This window comes from Blastomyces dermatitidis (genome assembly GCF_000003525.1).
Source record: "Blastomyces dermatitidis ER-3 genomic scaffold supercont1.3, whole genome shotgun sequence".
In the NCBI taxonomy this organism is placed as follows: Eukaryota; Fungi; Ascomycota; class Eurotiomycetes; order Onygenales; family Ajellomycetaceae; genus Blastomyces; species Blastomyces dermatitidis.
In genome coordinates, this window is record NW_025544776.1 from 1,800,525 (window position 1) to 1,816,758 (window position 16,234).

Genomic DNA, 16,234 nt, shown 5'->3' on the forward strand with positions numbered 1-16,234 from the left:
TTGATTTTTTAAATAACTTATCCATCCTAGAAACTAATTACACTACAATTTAACCATCTACTTGTGATCACTCAGCTGAAAGCCTGCACCCCGAATATCCAATCTCCCACTGACCCATCCATCATGACAGAAGCTACCTCGCACCAGGCCTCCCTCATAGACAAACCATCAACTTCAAATCAACCTCCCGAATCGAAACAGGCCCAGTTGACAGATCTTATTGAAAGGGCTTCTGCTAAAGACGCCATTAAAGACTACGATGCGGCAGCAGAGCTTTACTCCCGGGCGACGGAGCTCCAAGCGGAGCTGAATGGCGAAATGTCTGTCGAGAACGCCGACTTGCTATACTCCTACGGGAAATCATTATACAATCTTGCCGTGAGAAAAAGTGACGTCCTTGGTTCAAAAGTCGCCGGACAAGCATCCAGTACGCCTAGGGACGGGACGCCTGGGGATACTGTACCGAAAACTGGGATTGGGCCGCCTAACGAGTCAATCATCGGCCGTGCGATTGCGGAGGGTTCTACAGCCAATGAGAAAGCTGCAGAAAGAATAACTGAAGGTGCCAAACCGCCATCATCGTCATTGTTTCAGTTTACAGGGGATGGAGACTTTGATTCGGATTCAGATGATGAGAACGACGATGATGCTGGCGACAGAGCTCAACCGGAGGAAGAGGAGGATGAATTTGCGAATGCGTTCGAATTGTTAGACCTGTCGCGCATACTTCTGCTCCGGAAACTGGAAAATCTGGACTCAGATAATCAGGAAGAGGAGCGCAATATCAAGGAGCGACTTGCGGATATATATGATTTGCAGGCTGAAATATGTTTGGAGGGTGAGAGGTTTGAAGACGCTGTTACCGATTTAAGAGCTGCTTTGGATTTGAAAACGAAACTTTTCCCATTGGAGGACGCTAGCGTTGCCGAGTGTCATTACAAACTCTCCCTGGCTTTGGAGTTCTCGTCAATCGCTCCTGACGAGGAGGATGGCCAAAATACTACCGGGGAGAAGGTCACAAAAGTTGACAAGGAAAAGAGGGACGAAGCAGCGAAACATATGGAGACCGCGATTCAGAGTTGCAAATTAAGAATATCAAAGGAGCGACAGAAACTTGAAGACGTGACGGACGACGATACTACTGACAAGATGAAACGGAGCATTGATGATGTTAAAGATATCGTTTCGGATATGGAGCAACGTGTGAGTTATATATATATCACACCCTTGCGGGATCTTTTGGACTAAGCGCACGTACTGACATGACCATCTTTTGCGCAGCTTATTGAACTTCGTCGACCTCCAGTGTCAATAAATGAACCTAGCGAAGATTCTAATGCCCTTAATGGAATCTTAAGCCAAGTACTAGGCCAATCTTCAGCTACTGATAAAACCTCCATGTTGCAGGAGGCCATGAAGGGTGCCACCGACCTTTCGTCATTAGTCAGGAAGAAAAAAAGAACTCCAACAACAACAGCGGAAACTTCAGATACGGCAGAGGCCTCCGGTAAGCGCCAGTTGGACCCAGAGGCCGAGACTGCGGACGAGCCGAGCCCTGGGAAAAGAGTTAGGCTAGATGGTGAGAGTCCGGAGAAGTAAATGGGTTTTGTTGTTTCTTTTCATTTACGGCCGCGGGCCCCTATACCATCAAAATTTCGACGTGTCTCTCGATATATTATTATCGACTTAATTTCGAACGCTTGATGAAATGAATAAACCGTTATACGATACCCGGAAATTCTGACCGATAAATATTTATGTGGCAATTGATACTATCTGTTCGTAAGGAAACAATGTATTTTTATTAATTAAGATGTATGTATTAATTCTCTTTTTGATGATACTTAAGGCGCATGCGGATAGGAGAAGTTTTTCAATTCAAAAATGGAAACAACAACATTGTGAGAAAAATCATCAGCGAGCCAGTCACTCCGTTAATTAAGTTAGTTAAGAAATCAAGAGTATGGGTATCGTTCGGTTAACTCCAGCATTGTGGAAGCTGAATAAGAGAGGGGATAGCTTCGGGGGCGCCGGGAACTCCAACAAGAACAGAAACAGATACAGAACATGGCAGTAGGACAGAAGGAAAACCAAAGTGACGCAGATAACAGTTCCAGCAAACCTGAAAGGACACATGCAAACCATGAACTCCCCCATCCATCACCTTTGCACCCTTGACCTAATAAAACGGACGCCGGCCCAAATCTCGATCCCTCCTCCTCCGCGCCGCCAACCAGGGGTTCCACATTCCCGAAAACAAATCCTCACACTCCTCTTCATCCTGGCTATCAAACTCCACATCATTATTCCCATCCCCCGACGGCGACTTTTGCGGATAATAACAAACATTACTACCATCATCACCACGACCAGTTGTATCATTATTCTCCCATGAAGAACAGACACTAATCCTCTTCGTCTCCAAAATGAATTTCCCAACCTTGTATTTCTGCGACTCCTCCTCCGCAGTCACATACTTCCAGCCCAGCAGACTCCCGCAGAAACGGCAGGTGATGTCACTAACCGTATGCGCGCCCGTGACGAGCTGTCTCGGCATCGGTTGCTGCGTCGCTGTGTTGGGGAGCGAGGTTCGGTGCTGCGAGGGGGTGGGGGCTGTGGAGATTCCGTCTGCCGATGGGTTGGCAGAGACGAGATAGGCCCGTCCGTGCCGGCCCGTAAACCCCTTGCTGATGATCTGGGATGTCAGACATAGATCTGCTGAGCAGCGGGAGCAGCGGATGTAGGATTTATGGCCCTGCAGGAAGCCTGGTGTATTATTATTATTATTATTGACGGCGGCATGATCGCCGTCATGCTCTGGCTCATGCTCATTGCATTGAGAAGATGGATTTGATGACTCTGAAAGCGAGCCTTTTGGGGTGGATACGGTGGTTTCATTTGATTTCCAAAGGCGTCTGCCGAAAGGGATGGAGGGGAGGAGGTACGTTGGGAAGATGGATGATGATGACATCATGTGTCTGTGAGGATGGTTTTCTTCAAGCGATCCTGTAGCTCTGTAGATCCATGTACTGCCTGACCATGGAGATGGCGCAGGAGAGAAAGACGGCCCGTGGTCATCCAGAGGTCGAGGAGGCTTTACCGGTCACGATTGTGAGTAGAGCTGTTTCTTACTACTACACAAACCTGGATAAATGGATAAATGGATAAATGGAGGATCAAGCTCCCCGATAAGGACTGAGGGCGAACTCAATCCCCGCAGTTGGGCTGGAACGAGCCGCGGGTGAGTCAGCACGCTTAAGACACGTGATTTAGAGCAAGGATAGGATAGGCGAACAGGAGCAAAAAGGAGCAATTTAACCCATAGCATTGGCTAACATTGTGTAACGCTGGCATGATATTTAGCAGGGAAAAAAAAAAAAAAAAAAAAAAAACCAAAACCAAAAACAGCTACAGTTCAAGGAAATAAGACATCAAATTTCAACCGTCATAAACAGCCATCTGTTACTGATAAATGGCCCCTTCGCGGACGGGGGTACCCAGTCACGTAAACTGCTCAATTCAAACCCAACCCAGCCTAGATTTCGTATTACAGCATCAAGTTCTGTCGCGCCCATCGATCGATCAACACATGCAACCATTTCTGAGCAGCCGAGTTCGGAAATGCTGGCAATTTCAAACAATGCCATCAACCTAATACCAGAGGACGCCGGTTAGTCACGAATATCAAAAAGACATTGGACAAAGATATGAAAAGTGGTATAGGAAATATAGGAGAAAGAAGAGACATGGACGAACCCAGACTTGAACCCTTGCCCAGCACAAGTATGGCGATCAAAAAACACAAACAAGGTCCGTTGGTTGCCATCAGCAGCAACAAACCCCCTGTAAATTGTGTCTCCAGCATAATCCCACACTTCAATACAGTTCTGGATTCGGCCAGGCACCCGTTTCGTTGGCATGCCCGATAGGTTTATGATTTTGTTGTTATTGTTACTGTTGCGAGCCGCACCTACCACCAGCGACTGTTGTGGAGCAAGTTGCCTCTCACCAAGGAACACTGCCCACAATGTGTCGCAGAAGAGCCTCTCACACTCTTCCGTGATAGTTTGCACTGCCTCCCCATCGCATCCCGGCGCTTTCTGCGACGACCGGAATTGATCGGCCACGGCTGCTGCTGCAGTGGCCGAGGCTATTGCGGGAGGACTTATTGGGGGAAATTTATGCCCAGTAGGGACCTCAGGGATACCACTGGGCTCCTAGGTGTTTGAATGATAAGCATTCGTTAGCCACAGACGGTCACCTATTGCAAAAATCCAACGGATATGGAAGAGTATGAAGAAACTCACCGGTGCCAACCGTAGTGCAATAATGGAAACTGCTGAGGCTCGTGGTCCTAGTGTTGACGGAGTAGCAGCTGGCAAGAACTTTGGTTTGCGGGTTCCATTCGAACACCTGCTGACGATTTGAATTATTATTTTGACTACTACTAGAGATTCCCGCCATGATGACTGGCGTTGCTGCTGGTTCTTTGGGGAGAAATGATGTATAAGTTGGGTTTAAAGAGGCGCTTGACAGCGGAATCTGGTGGTGGAAGTCTGGAATGTGCGATATCGTGTGAAATACTGTGATAGCGAGGTCGTTCAATTTAAGGGCGATGATTCCTCGAGTTCTGGATAGATGGCTGTGCTGTGGCTTTTGGATGCAAACGTTCGTCTGAAGTATGTGAGATAGTTATAGTTATTGGAATTCTGAGGCAAATTGACAAAGAAGCGGATGGATGGGGAGGCTAGTTAAGTCATGTGATCTATGCTCTCCATCCGAACTCCGAACCCAACCTTACTTAACTCCGTACTGTATACGGAGTACAGAGTATCTCAGACCATGTTCCTCAAGGCAACACCATTCGTCCATGGCAAACTTCCACCTGGGGTGTACGGACCATGAATGCGAGACGAAGAATATGTTTGTCTGGTTGGTCTATAGCTAATGATCTGCCAAAGATCCCCTTCCCAGGGGGATGATAAACATGGTACAAAATCAAGACGGGTGTTGTCTGTGGGCTGATTGTTTTGGTTCCACTACTGCAACAGGTGGAACATCTGTCCCACAGGCTTCTCTTCTTTCTCTCGTGTCCTGAATGGCTGTACCACTTTCTTGCAGCTTTCAAAAACTGAAGTTGATGTTCACCAGTGCCCGACCGCGTAAGCCGTTTTCAGAAGTATGGTGCATTTGACTGCGTTGCTGTTAGGCTGTCAGATGGCAGCATAATTACTCCGTACACAGAGAAGAAGTGAACGGTCCCCTCTTCATTCAACCTCATCAGTAGTTATCTGTCATGCATGGGAGGGTTTCGATGTAAGGGCCTGAAGTGCAAATCAGTCACGGAGTTCTTGTTGTGAGCATCAAATTTCGCATCATGTATATTTATCCTTTTGTGAGGATAGGGAACAGTAAGCCATCTGCATATCCACGACCATCCAGCGAAACGGGGCGAGTGATAACGAAACAAATAATAGAAAAGGAGAATGAGAGCAGGAGCTTATTCACGCCGACAACAAACTACAAGCCAAAATCAACCTTTAGCTGGACTTTGCCCAATCGACTACCAACAGACCTTTTTTCAACAGTCCAACAAGTGCTCAGCGAGGTCCAGGAGGCCAGGCGACTCAAACAACAAGTCGACTCGCTCCTCCACCCAAATGAGCGACAATGGATAGACACCACTATCGCCGAAACCGACACCACAGCCAACGAGATAGCAGTCCTCCTTGAACCGCGGCGAGTCGCGCGCGAAATTGGGCAGGGCGGCAAGATAGGACTCAGAAACCGGCTAAGGTGGGCCTTGAGAGATTCGCATAGAGCGAAAGAGAAAACTTCTCAGTTGGTGCTTTCTCGCAATAGCCTCATGGTAGTGCTCGGAAATCTTCATATGCGTGGCTCTACTTTTTCGCCAGCTTCCAAACCTTCCACCCCCAAACCTCCGTCTATCACTACGATTACGTCGCCCGCCGAACTGGACTCGCTATCAATTTTCGCTGCCAGTAGGAAAGAGGGATGTGAGGTCAAGGTCAAGAGGGGTTCATCACTCAGCGATGAGCTGAATGAGATATTGGCGTGGAGACGGACTAAGGGCGCATGGTCAATTTCTAACCATGAGCTCACAGGTTTTACTGCGGTGGATTCTACTTCTTCTCCCTCTTATTTTTCGACGCATTCTACGACGAATTCCCGCTTCCCACTGGCCCTGACCGAAACGAGGATAGGAAAGGCAACAATGCAAATAAAACGGAAACCGGTACCAGCAGGCCCAATTCCTACGATCGAGGAATATGGAAGCCGAAGTGTATGAAAAATAGCTCTAGGTCGAAACCGACAACCGCTTGTATTGTTTAATCGCTCTTTTTTGTGTTACTTTTTTATTTATTTTTCTTTCTTATCTATTAATTTATTACACCAGAGGCTTGTACTGTGGGTGTTAAAACCATTCTATATGTCAGATCTTTCACCATCGTTCTGTTGTTAAGAATATTTCTAGCAGGTGGCTTTCCAAACCGGCCTTTTCAAGTGTGCGAATTTCCCGTTGTACTGTATTTAATAATAATTTTTATATTCTCCCCAATCGCAATTCAACGCAATATTTACAATAATATATCTGACCTGGCTTAGGAGAATCAAGAAAGACAAACACATCTCCCCTGATTGATTACTTGAATCCTGCGGGGCAGTGATACTTTCAGCCACCCCAGACCTTTTGCGAGGATCTCAAGGCACATTAGGGGGGAGCAGATCTTCAATAACTCATGGTTCAAAGCTGAAGACCACCAGGGACAATGCAAGGTGCATCTTATCACCGTGAATCCATTGAAGGGGAGCAAAATGATTGGCAGACTCGGGATTTGATGCAGATATGTTCCATAGAATTTAATTTGGTGGCATGTCGAGCAACCAAGCTGCACGCGCTGGCACATTTCAGCCAGGAAACTCCATCTCATAATTGAATTTAACCAAAAGCCTGGGTTCTCGTAGAAAAATGAACAGAACAAGCAGTTCTCGTTCTTCCCTCCTTTAGACATAACGGTGGATACAAGAGTATCGCAAGGGAGAAAACATTTGATCAATGCCCGACGACACTCGCTCGATGGAGTTGGATGATGAGTGGCAACCAGATGTGGTTGTGGGTGTGGACTTTGGATTGACCGGCACAGGTAGGACTTTTCCTCCAGCCAAATGTAAACCAAAAAAAAGGTGTTTCTGACCGTTTTAAAGGAGTCTCTTATTCCTATGCACCGGAATGGCCGGCGCCAAAGACTCTCCAACACTGGCCAGGAAAGATGATTCATGAACTCGCGAATAAAGTCCCGACCCAGCTAGAATACGACAAGTCGAACGTCCTCAAGAGCTGGGGATTCCAGTGTTCCAACGAAGGAAGCGAGGCTGATATCAAAGAATACTTCAAGCTCTTTCTCTCCCCCGACTACAAAGATCCCCAGCCTGGCTCACCCACTCGCAAGGACGCGCTGAAATGGTTCCGCGACTATACCCGCTGTGTTAATGAGCATATAATCTCGCACTTCGCAGGCACCATACCGGATTTTCCTTCGCTTCGGGTTGAGTTCGTTTACAGCATCCCTACCACTTGGAGGGACCCACGCGTGCGTGCTGAACTCCAACAGTATATCTATTTGGATTCCAAGAATCATAAAGCCACCATTGGGCTCACAGAGGCGGAGGCTGCGGCGGTGTATGCATGTAAGCAGCACTATCAAGTAAGTTAAGCAGCGTCGAGGCATTCCTCTGCTATGTACAGGATAGCTTTCTAATAGCAAACATTTGGTTATCCAGAAAGGGGATGTGATTCTCGTTTGCGATGCAGGAGGAGGTACCACGGTGAGTGAATAACCTCCCCCAATATAAACACTACAGGGCGTATAATAATGAAAGTAGGATGTCAACGTTCTCAAAATACTGTCGTCAAAAGGGGAACCCTCTAAACTTGAGCCCCTTAGTCATGTTGAAGGTGAGGGAGATAGTAATACTTGACCAAAATGAACCAGGGAAAAGTATACGTTCGATAGCCAACAGCGCTGACCAGGCAAACTAGGACAACCGATTGGTTCAGTGTTCATCGATTTCTCCGCACACCAGTTGATTTTTCAGAGACTTGAAAATGTTCGCGACCATTTGCCGGCTTCTCCAAAAGATATTGCATGGGAAATGATGAGTGGAGGCTTTGAACGTTTTAAATGTTCGTTCGGCACAAATACGAACTGGACAACTTCATCGTTAAGGCTCAAGGTTCCTTTCCTAACTGGAATGAATTTCCCTGAAGCCGAAGTATACAATGGCCAGATTGCGATTACCAGGTTCTAATGCCCGCCCTTCCTTTCCCAGAGCTTCTTCTCCCATGATGTAGCAACACGCGCTTACTAAATAATTGTGGTAGTGATGAAATTAAACAGCTCTTCGACGTAAAAATCGAAGAGATGTATGCTCTTATTGAAGATCAACTTGGCAGGGTTCAAAAGAAACACCCCGAGGAAAAAATAGTTCGTATCCCGTCCGTTCTCAAGAGTTTGGCTATGGTTCATTTATCTAACATGCGTTGCATGAAGTCATATCTTGTACTCTCCGGTGGATTTGGTAGCTCACCATATGTAAAACGACGCCTTTTGGAGAGGTATGAAAGCGAAAATGCGTCATGCAGTTCTGGAGCCATGAAGGTCCTTATCGCAGAAGAACCGTATGTGGAATTGGTTGCTAGGTTGCCATCTTAGAGCCGGACACACGTTGACTGATAATATATGTTGTGGATACTGACGTTTCCACTGCCACGTAGTCAGCTCGCAGTCGTCGAAGGATTGGTTATGAACCGTATACAGCACTTGCACCGAGGAGTCATTCCTTTTGGATCTCGTTGTAGCCCAGTGAGCTATGGGATCCTGTGTGACAAAGCATACAAACCGCGTATCCATTTAGGACAGCCTGTGAGATATGATGCCCGCGATAAGAAGATATACGCTGTAGACCAGATTGATTGGATTATTATTCAGGTATAGCCTCTGTTCTACTGAATCCCGTTTGAAAGTGGGAAGTGGGAAGCGAGCGTCACGGGTACCGGAGTGGGAATTGCTGACCAGAAACTCAACTTTTCTTTCTCGGTCATAGGGCGGCGCAACTCCACCCACTGGGATATCCAAAAGATTTAACAAAAAGGTCGATCCAAAACGGATACAAGAACCATGGAAGGTCGAAATAGTCATGTCGACATTGGCCCCCGAGCGACTCCCACAGAACATGGCCGATGATGGCGCGGAGCGGTTATGCGAAATCAGCATCTTTACAGACGACGTGGGAAAGAAACAAAAAAATCACCGCTGGTACCATTATCGACCTTCTTACTATTTCGTTAAGCTGGAGATTAGAGCGGTTATCGGACCGGCTAATCTTCAGTTCCAGCTTTGGGATACAAACGGATGCAGGATACGGACCAGTGGGCATGATCCGATCGCCGTGAAGTGGGAGCCTGTCAAAGTAGACGTAGGAGGTGGAAATATTCAGAACGGCAACATAGCTAAGAAGAACGATGGCACGCCCTTAGAACTTGAATAGAGGGAGCAGATATAGGTAATATTTCCTCAGTAAAAGGAGGGCATAAGGGAAAACCGAAGCTTCTGGGAATGGACTGAGGTCGAAATAGCATGTACGCTTGCTGTTCTCAGTGATGGCCGGGGATATTTGAAGAAATCGTGCTCTGTTTTCAGAAATAATATGATTGTTACGTTAAAAAAATATCCGAACATGTCCTTTGGGCTACATAGTAGCTGCATCTTGTAAGAATGGATGTTGGTGGCCTGGCATCGGGTTAAGATGGCGACAAGAGTATGCATCTGCTGGAGCCTGACATGAGCTGAGCACCCAAGAATATGATAACACGGGCACAGTTCTAGAAACAAAAAGTAACAAGAGTTTGTTAATGGGGCCAAACAGAGGTGGATAATGGAGCAAAGACAACAATAAGGCTCCTAAGGGTAAATTTAGTTCCCTTCTTGGGTTTCCAGCCGCCGTTCAGGGATATAAGCCACACTTATAGTTCGCGCATTGTTGCATCAATAATGGGGTTGAACAATGCATATAATTCTATGTATACAGAAAGGATATTGTGAGGAGGAAGTGTTATATCGAACATCCCAACCCAGGGTGCGGACAGGGAGCGGAAGAAACCCATGTTTCATGGCCAAAATCCAAAAATATCGCGTGGCGGCTAGGAAAGAGAAGTTTTGGGACGGGCGCTTGTGCTGCTGGAAAACGGCATATTCTCGTTTGACCCTATTGGGTCTGTTCCATTGTTATTGGCTTTGGGCAGGTTGGTTTTGCGATCCTGGTTTGGGTTGCCATGCCGATATCAAAGACGTCCCGAGTTTTTTATATTGTTGGTTTCCAGCCGCAGACAAGGAAACGCCTTCATTATGGATTGTTTTGGAAGCTTTGGCAATCATGCCTCACTCTCTGGATGGGAAAAAGAAAAGAAAAACAAAAAAAAGGCCATGACAGGGTGAAGCCGAATGAGTCCAACCCTTGACCGCGAAATAAGCTGCTTTACCTCTCCGCGACTTAGTCTCGTAAGGCAGGCGGCGTGGGTTCCATAATTCCCAATCAAAGCGATCATCCTAATGATAGGTGAGGAATCAGAATGAAAACAAAACAACAAAAGTTTGAAACAAGTGAGAGAAGGGCTGCAAAATTTCGATGGCCAGACATGAAAAATTTCTTGCTGCCTCAAATGCCAACTCATCCCGAGCTCCGTGAATGTTGACTGGCCAGCGAGATCCAGATGGAAATTAGAGAACCGATTTACGAACAGGGCGCTTGAATCAATAGGACCAAGCGACTGCTGGCGGAGTGCATGCCCCTAAAATTAGCCAACGCAAGGCCTCAGCGAACCACCAGCGCCAACGCCGATGATGATGATGATGATGATGATGATTATTAGTTACCCTTTGACCTGCCAGGATATACCCAAAGGGACGCAAACGACAACATCAATTGACCCTTTCTTTCTGCATATGAAATGAAATGAATGTAGTACGGTGGTGTGTATTAGGGGCAAAAAAAAAAAAAAAATCAATATTATTTAAGTTAGTCAATTAATTAGGGTTTACCGCCCATTCAGGAAATCCCCTGCAGCCCTAGCCCTAAATAAGTCCCACCTAGACGCTTGGACCCAAGCCGCCGGGCAACTTTGGTATCCCCAACACACATAAACCTCTGTCTAAGAATAGATGGGTAGTTAAGGGAAGGGGATGTTAATTATATACGCAAACAATTATCAGAATGAGAATAATGTCAACCACACGGCACGAATTCCTGCCCGTCGCTGAACTCTGGTGATACGAGGCCAATATGAAGAAAGTTTCACCTCCACCAATCATGCGTGCTGGGCGCAACAGGATAAGCGGACAGTTTTGTTGCATGAGCATGATTCTTTTTCAAGAACACACGCGATCATTGGCTGTGCCTTAGCGTGTCCCGCAGGGATCTCGATCATTCTCTCCCAACCTTGGAAGTTGGAAGCTGGTCGTTGCGCCTGGTGCAGCCTTAACCGGCATCCCGGCTGCAATCAAGAGCCCTGGTTCGGCAGCGAGCAACGAGCGACTTACATGCTTCGAAGCCCCAAGCGTGATCTTCAAGGCCCCGGCGTTCCAAGAGCCCAGCGGTAAACTCGAGACAAAATAGGGCACGTCTGACTGAAACTGGTTCTACCTCCTGACGATGGAGGAGTCGCCCACATGTCGAGTTCTGTCCCTTTCGCATCAAGAGGCTCGTCACGCCTGCGTGGGAACACAGGGTTTGACTCGCTCACGAGACTCGACGTTCTGATTTTCAAACACGCCTAGCCTTTCCCACCGTGGATCCTGTTGCATTCAAGGGTTCTGCGGCCTCCTGCGTTGGTCATGTTTGTGCTAAGCTCTAACGCTGTCTGTTGTCTCCGCTCCGCTTCATATCCAACTGTGGCAGATTATGTCAAACGCCAGCGCTCGTGCGTTTGGCCAACATGAATGATCCTATGGACCATTCGACAGCTACCAGCCGCCCGCCCCCGAGACGCCTGTTCTGTACGATGTCAGGGCTTGCTAAATCTGGACGCCTCCGTGACTATTTTTTCTCTCGTTCCCTTCGGATCGAGCCGACACGTCTGTGTATATATTTGAATATTGTCGTCCGGTTCTCCATTCCTTTCACAAGACTTAGCCACATGTTCACGGCCTTTTCTCATTCTGTTTCGTTGTTCTATTAGTCGCTTTTCTTTTTCTGTCTCTTTAATATAATTAGAGGCTATTATCCTGCAGAATTTCTTGATTTATTAGATTTCGTTTTGGGTTTTCTTTTCTTCTCTTTTCTTTTTGTTTTTACTTGACTCCTCTATATACCCTCAACGCGAAAAGCTGCGACGAACAACTTCTTCGATCCACTTGGGGGATACGATCCGCATGTTCATTGCTGTGCCTTGTCGTTTCATCAATAGCGTCTCCCAACTTTAGCTTGGTTCTTCCTCTGCACAAGCAAGGAATTGTTGGAAAATCCCTGTTAGTATAACAGTTCTGCGTGGGCCCCTTGTTTGAACCTGGGTAGAGAGACCTGATAGTTTACTTTGTGGCTGACATCTTCTCTTCATGTATCTAGCTCTTCCACTCTATTCCCTCCTCCTGAAGCATCTGCAGCTCCCAGACAGGTCTGGAAGTCCAAAAGAGTGTCAACTGGGGACGACAGCTGCTCCTTATCCCTTCGAAATCCTCTGCTGGACAGAGACTTGAAAATACTGTCGATTTGTTTATATTCCATTCATTGAGCGTGTCTGCGATTGATTCACTCACTCCCTTTGTGTTTTACACATAATCTTGCCAACGAAATTTATATTAACGCCTTAATTTTTTGCACAAATCACACTTCAAAATTTGTTTAAATAATTCTGCTTTTGCACGAGACTTGCCCAGCGGAGACCTTTTTACCTCCGCAATCATTCTTTTTCGGACTTTTGGCTCAATAAGTTTCCGGGCCACTCCATTTTACAACGCTGCTAGACTCGCCGGAAACTCACATAGTCAAAACACGACAAATTCGTTTTTATAGAACGGACATGGCGCAATCAGCAACTTATTACAACCGAGCCGCTCTGAATGAGTTTGTGACACTTCCAGTCTCCCGTGAGATGGTTATATACCTCGCCCAACAAGCTGCGCTGGTCATAAGATGCGAGGAACACGTTACCCCGACCTCCTTGAGCCAACCTAACCCTCTAACCCCTCCGACAACTCCTCCGCTCAATGCTTCAGAGAAGCCGGCGCATCAGTCCCCTTCGCTCCCTTCTTTGGCCGAGTTCATCTGCTCGATCGTGAACCGATCCCACGTCGAGGTTCCGACCCTGATGTCATCCCTGGTGTATCTAGGTCGTCTTCGAGCTAAGCTTCCCGCCATGTCCAAAGGGATGCGATGTACAGCTCATCGCATCTTCCTTGCATCCCTGATCCTCGCAGCTAAGAACCTGAACGATTCAAGCCCGAAGAATAAGCACTGGGCTCGCTATTCGGTCGTAAAGGACTGCGCTGACTTTGGATTCTCTCTCGCCGAAGTCAATTTGATGGAGCGCCAGATGCTCTATTTGCTGAATTGGGAAACCCGAGTCAATGAGCAGGACCTCTTTGAATATTTCGAGCCGTTCCTCGCGCCGATCCGTGAGCATCTTCAGCTCGAAGGTGAAAAGGAAGTGGTTCAACTAAATGAATTCGAAATGGAGGAACAAGGTGACGACTTCTCCGCCGACCCCAGCGAAGTCCTGATGATGGCGCGACTGAACACTTCGACGCTCGAGGGCCATCGCGCAGGCCAAAAGAGACATCCATCACCCTACCGATCCGGCCGATCAGGACGATCAATCTCTCCTCCGTCAGTCAAAGACCTGCCCCCGCTCACCCGTGGCGAATCTAGGGCTCCAAGTTCATCGTCTCGCTCGTCTAGCCTGGCTCCTAGCTCTCGAGGCACACCTGCCAGCATCGGCCAGCTCTCTTACGCTACAGACGACGTCATAGTAGCAGAGGCCCATGCCAGCCCAGCGTCGATGGCATACAGTTACGTTAACATACATGCCGTTCACCAGAAACCAAAGCCGCACCAGCAGCGACAGCGACAACCTCTCACTTCGATGTCAAGCCAACACCTGCCTGTGAAAAAACTGAAAACGGCTGGCGGAAGCGGCAGCGGCGGCGGCTTAATATCGAGATTCTTCAACTCAGCCGCGAGCAGCTATATGGGCGGCCGGATGTCACGAACTTCTGGGCGGACCTAGAAAGTTTGAGGCGTGGAAAGTAATTCGCCCTGTCCCGTACTTAGCATCCATGGGGAAATTCACTCCTTTTTTTTTTCTTAATGTACTCTCCGTTTCCTTTCCAACTCGCCCCCCCCCCAAAAAAAAGATCTCTGATGATTATCTTAACGATTTCACACTCCCTTCCTCTGTCCTTTGATGGCCGAATAGCGCAGCGAACAATGAGCAGGCCTCCAATACCCGGTTCTCGTGGCGCGTTCTCTTTCTCCGTCTCTCTAATGTCCGAAACAAAAATTTTACTCTCATTGAATAATATCCGATGATATTTTTCCACCCCACAAACGCACCAATATGCTGGCGGTATCCTAGTCATATATTCATATCTACCCCTTTGTTTTCGATGTACAATGATTGCATTGTTATCTCTACTGCTATTTGTCCTTATTGGACATGCCTTTTTGTTTTTTTTTTCTTAATTATTGTCATTATTTCCCTTTTTAACACAGCATAGCATTGTTAAGGGCGTTTGTGGGAGTAATAATCTTTGAAAAATCGTAACTATACATTCAAATATTGAAGAGAAATGAGAAAAGAGATACATACTTCATAACTCTAATTCATTGTATGTTAGTATTCTTTCCCCTATATATTTATTTGTTACTTCATTTGCGGTAGATGCCTTAAAAGGAGCTCAGGTAGTGCATTTATGTAAATTGTAGGCCTATACATATTTGCCCAGAAAGAGAGAGATTTATAAACACCAAACCCATGCTGCCGAGCAAATATCTCGCATCTTGTAGTCATTTATATTCTATTCCATATAATACACACAAACAAAGGGCTATATATACAATCATTCCTCCATGTAAAAATACAATAGTTCAATAAAACCCTTTCCAACAAACACCCTCTGACTTGGAAAAAACTGATCCCTGGTATATGTGCCGTAACAAACCCTAGACATAAACTTGACAAATAACAAGTAATGGCAAACCCTCCAATCTTATCTAACATGGTCACCATCGCCATACTGAACAATGGTATCTGTAAACCCAAAATCGCCAATTTTAGTTCCTCAGGACCTGGCGCAGGGGAGTAAACAGGCGCATCCTCTATCTGCCCCGAAGGACCACCTCATAATACCGCTTCTTGCTTTCCTTCTTCCAAACAGCAAGGGATTCTCATTTCCAGGTGACAAAACCATCTCCAATCTAAAACAGCTGGTTGTAGAGGTGGAAATTTGCCATGCTGGAGAATGCTGAGCGTTTTCAGACTTAACATGGCTAAGGGAAAAGCCCGTTTGGAACAGATCGCTGACAATCGGGTATAATATAGCAACGGTTCATTGTTCGTATAAAGCCCTATCGGGCTCTAACCCCACCCCCCCCCCCCCCAAAAAAAAAAAAACCCCAAATTGCTTTGTCATGCCTTCCGGTCACTCTACTCCTCCTTCTCATACCCCTCCGCCTCAATAGGTAATTCCATCCCCACCCTCCTCGCCGTCAGCCGCACGCGCTCTTCCTCATCCATATTCGCCCCGGGGTTATACCGCTCCAGCAAGGTGACATATTCCCTCTGCGCCCTCAGATACTGCGTGAATTGCTCCGCCTCGTCCATCTGCGCTTGTGCGATTTGGAATTGCTTGCCGTTGCTGTTGTTGCTCTCTGGTGATTGTTGTGAGGAGAGATGGGTGCGGATCCGGATTGCGAGCGGCGATGGGGACGAAAGAGGGCGGCGGGGCAGTTCGCGGATGATAGATCGGTAGAGAGCGCGGGCTTGGGAGGGAAAGTGGGATGTCATCGTTGTGTGCTTTGGTGGGTAGATTCGATATTGTATGAGGGGGGGATCAATTGCTTGAGGGAGTACTTAAATGGGCTCTGATGTGGAACTTGGGAAATGCTTTTGAAGCTCCCGGAAATTTGTGATTATATAAGCGCTATTTTGTCCAATCCC

The 16,234-nt window shown here is 47.0% G+C and overlaps 7 protein-coding genes across 8 annotated transcripts; 4 read left to right on the top strand and 3 right to left on the bottom strand.

Annotated features, from left to right (window-relative positions):
• The first annotated feature begins 2 nt into the window (after positions 1–2).
• BDCG_02856 (HAT1-interacting factor 1) lies at positions 3–3,349 on the top strand. The gene is made up of 2 exons (XM_045418424.1): positions 3–1,203; positions 1,282–3,349. The coding sequence occupies exons 1-2, from the start codon at positions 124–126 to the stop codon at positions 1,597–1,599; spliced, it is 1,398 nt and encodes a 465-aa protein (XP_045275007.1). The 5' UTR covers positions 3–123; the 3' UTR covers positions 1,600–3,349.
• Positions 2,180–2,974, bottom strand: BDCG_02857 (yippee family protein; the record flags this gene model as incomplete). Its single annotated transcript, XM_045418425.1, has 1 exon — positions 2,180–2,974. The coding sequence occupies one exon, from the start codon at positions 2,972–2,974 to the stop codon at positions 2,180–2,182; it is 795 nt and encodes a 264-aa protein (XP_045275008.1).
• An 82-nt stretch (positions 3,350–3,431) lies between the features above and the next one.
• BDCG_02858 (ornithine decarboxylase antizyme) lies at positions 3,432–4,464 on the bottom strand (the record flags this gene model as incomplete). Its single annotated transcript, XM_045418426.1, has 3 exons — positions 3,432–3,651; positions 3,757–4,217; positions 4,318–4,464. The coding sequence occupies 3 exons, from the start codon at positions 4,462–4,464 to the stop codon at positions 3,432–3,434; spliced, it is 828 nt and encodes a 275-aa protein (XP_045275009.1).
• A 1-nt stretch (position 4,465) lies between these two features.
• Positions 4,466–6,934, top strand: BDCG_02859. Of its 2 annotated transcripts, XM_045418428.1 has the most exons (2): positions 4,466–5,411; positions 5,478–6,656. In XM_045418428.1, exons 1-2 carry the CDS (start codon positions 5,378–5,380, stop codon positions 6,308–6,310), a joined length of 867 nt encoding a protein of 288 aa, XP_045280186.1. In that variant the 5' UTR covers positions 4,466–5,377; the 3' UTR covers positions 6,311–6,656. The 2 variants fall into 2 exon arrangements, with proteins under 2 accessions (XP_045280186.1, XP_045280185.1); XM_045418427.1 differs by having other exon boundaries at positions 4,835–6,934.
• Positions 6,935–6,954: 20 nt separating this feature from the next.
• BDCG_02860 (uncharacterized protein) lies at positions 6,955–9,758 on the top strand. The gene is made up of 9 exons (XM_045418429.1): positions 6,955–7,166; positions 7,228–7,727; positions 7,804–7,848; positions 7,906–7,978; positions 8,063–8,324; positions 8,405–8,507; positions 8,574–8,701; positions 8,798–9,011; positions 9,127–9,758. The coding sequence occupies exons 1-9, from the start codon at positions 7,079–7,081 to the stop codon at positions 9,568–9,570; spliced, it is 1,857 nt and encodes a 618-aa protein (XP_045275010.1). The 5' UTR covers positions 6,955–7,078; the 3' UTR covers positions 9,571–9,758.
• Positions 9,759–11,209: 1,451 nt separating this feature from the next.
• BDCG_02862 (cyclin) lies at positions 11,210–15,089 on the top strand. The gene is made up of 2 exons (XM_045418430.1): positions 11,210–12,545; positions 12,643–15,089. The coding sequence occupies exon 2, from the start codon at positions 13,097–13,099 to the stop codon at positions 14,300–14,302; it is 1,206 nt and encodes a 401-aa protein (XP_045275011.1). The 5' UTR covers positions 11,210–12,545; positions 12,643–13,096; the 3' UTR covers positions 14,303–15,089.
• On the bottom strand, positions 14,892–16,228 carry BDCG_02863 (uncharacterized protein). Its single transcript, XM_045418431.1, has one exon. It carries the CDS (start codon positions 16,079–16,081, stop codon positions 15,722–15,724), a length of 360 nt encoding a protein of 119 aa, XP_045275012.1. The 5' UTR covers positions 16,082–16,228; the 3' UTR covers positions 14,892–15,721.
• Positions 16,229–16,234: the final 6 nt, after the last annotated feature.

Bases quoted from the DNA above. Each gene is read 5' to 3' on its own strand.
- BDCG_02856 (XM_045418424.1), top strand. From the start codon at position 124: ATGACAGAAGCTACCTCGCACCAGGCCTCCCTCATAGACAAACCATCA. The intron at 1,204-1,281 runs GTGAGTTATATA...TCTTTTGCGCAG, and splicing joins TTTCGGATATGGAGCAACGT to CTTATTGAACTTCGTCGACC.
- BDCG_02860 (XM_045418429.1), top strand. From the start codon at position 7,079: ATGCCCGACGACACTCGCTCGATGGAGTTGGATGATGAGTGGCAACCA. The intron at 7,167-7,227 runs GTAGGACTTTTC...ACCGTTTTAAAG, and splicing joins CTTTGGATTGACCGGCACAG to GAGTCTCTTATTCCTATGCA. The intron at 8,325-8,404 runs GTTCTAATGCCC...TAATTGTGGTAG, and splicing joins GGCCAGATTGCGATTACCAG to TGATGAAATTAAACAGCTCT.
- BDCG_02859 (XM_045418427.1), top strand. From the start codon at position 5,378: ATGTATATTTATCCTTTTGTGAGGATAGGGAACAGTAAGCCATCTGCA.
- BDCG_02862 (XM_045418430.1), top strand. From the start codon at position 13,097: ATGGCGCAATCAGCAACTTATTACAACCGAGCCGCTCTGAATGAGTTT.
- BDCG_02863 (XM_045418431.1), bottom strand. From the start codon at position 16,081: ATGACATCCCACTTTCCCTCCCAAGCCCGCGCTCTCTACCGATCTATC.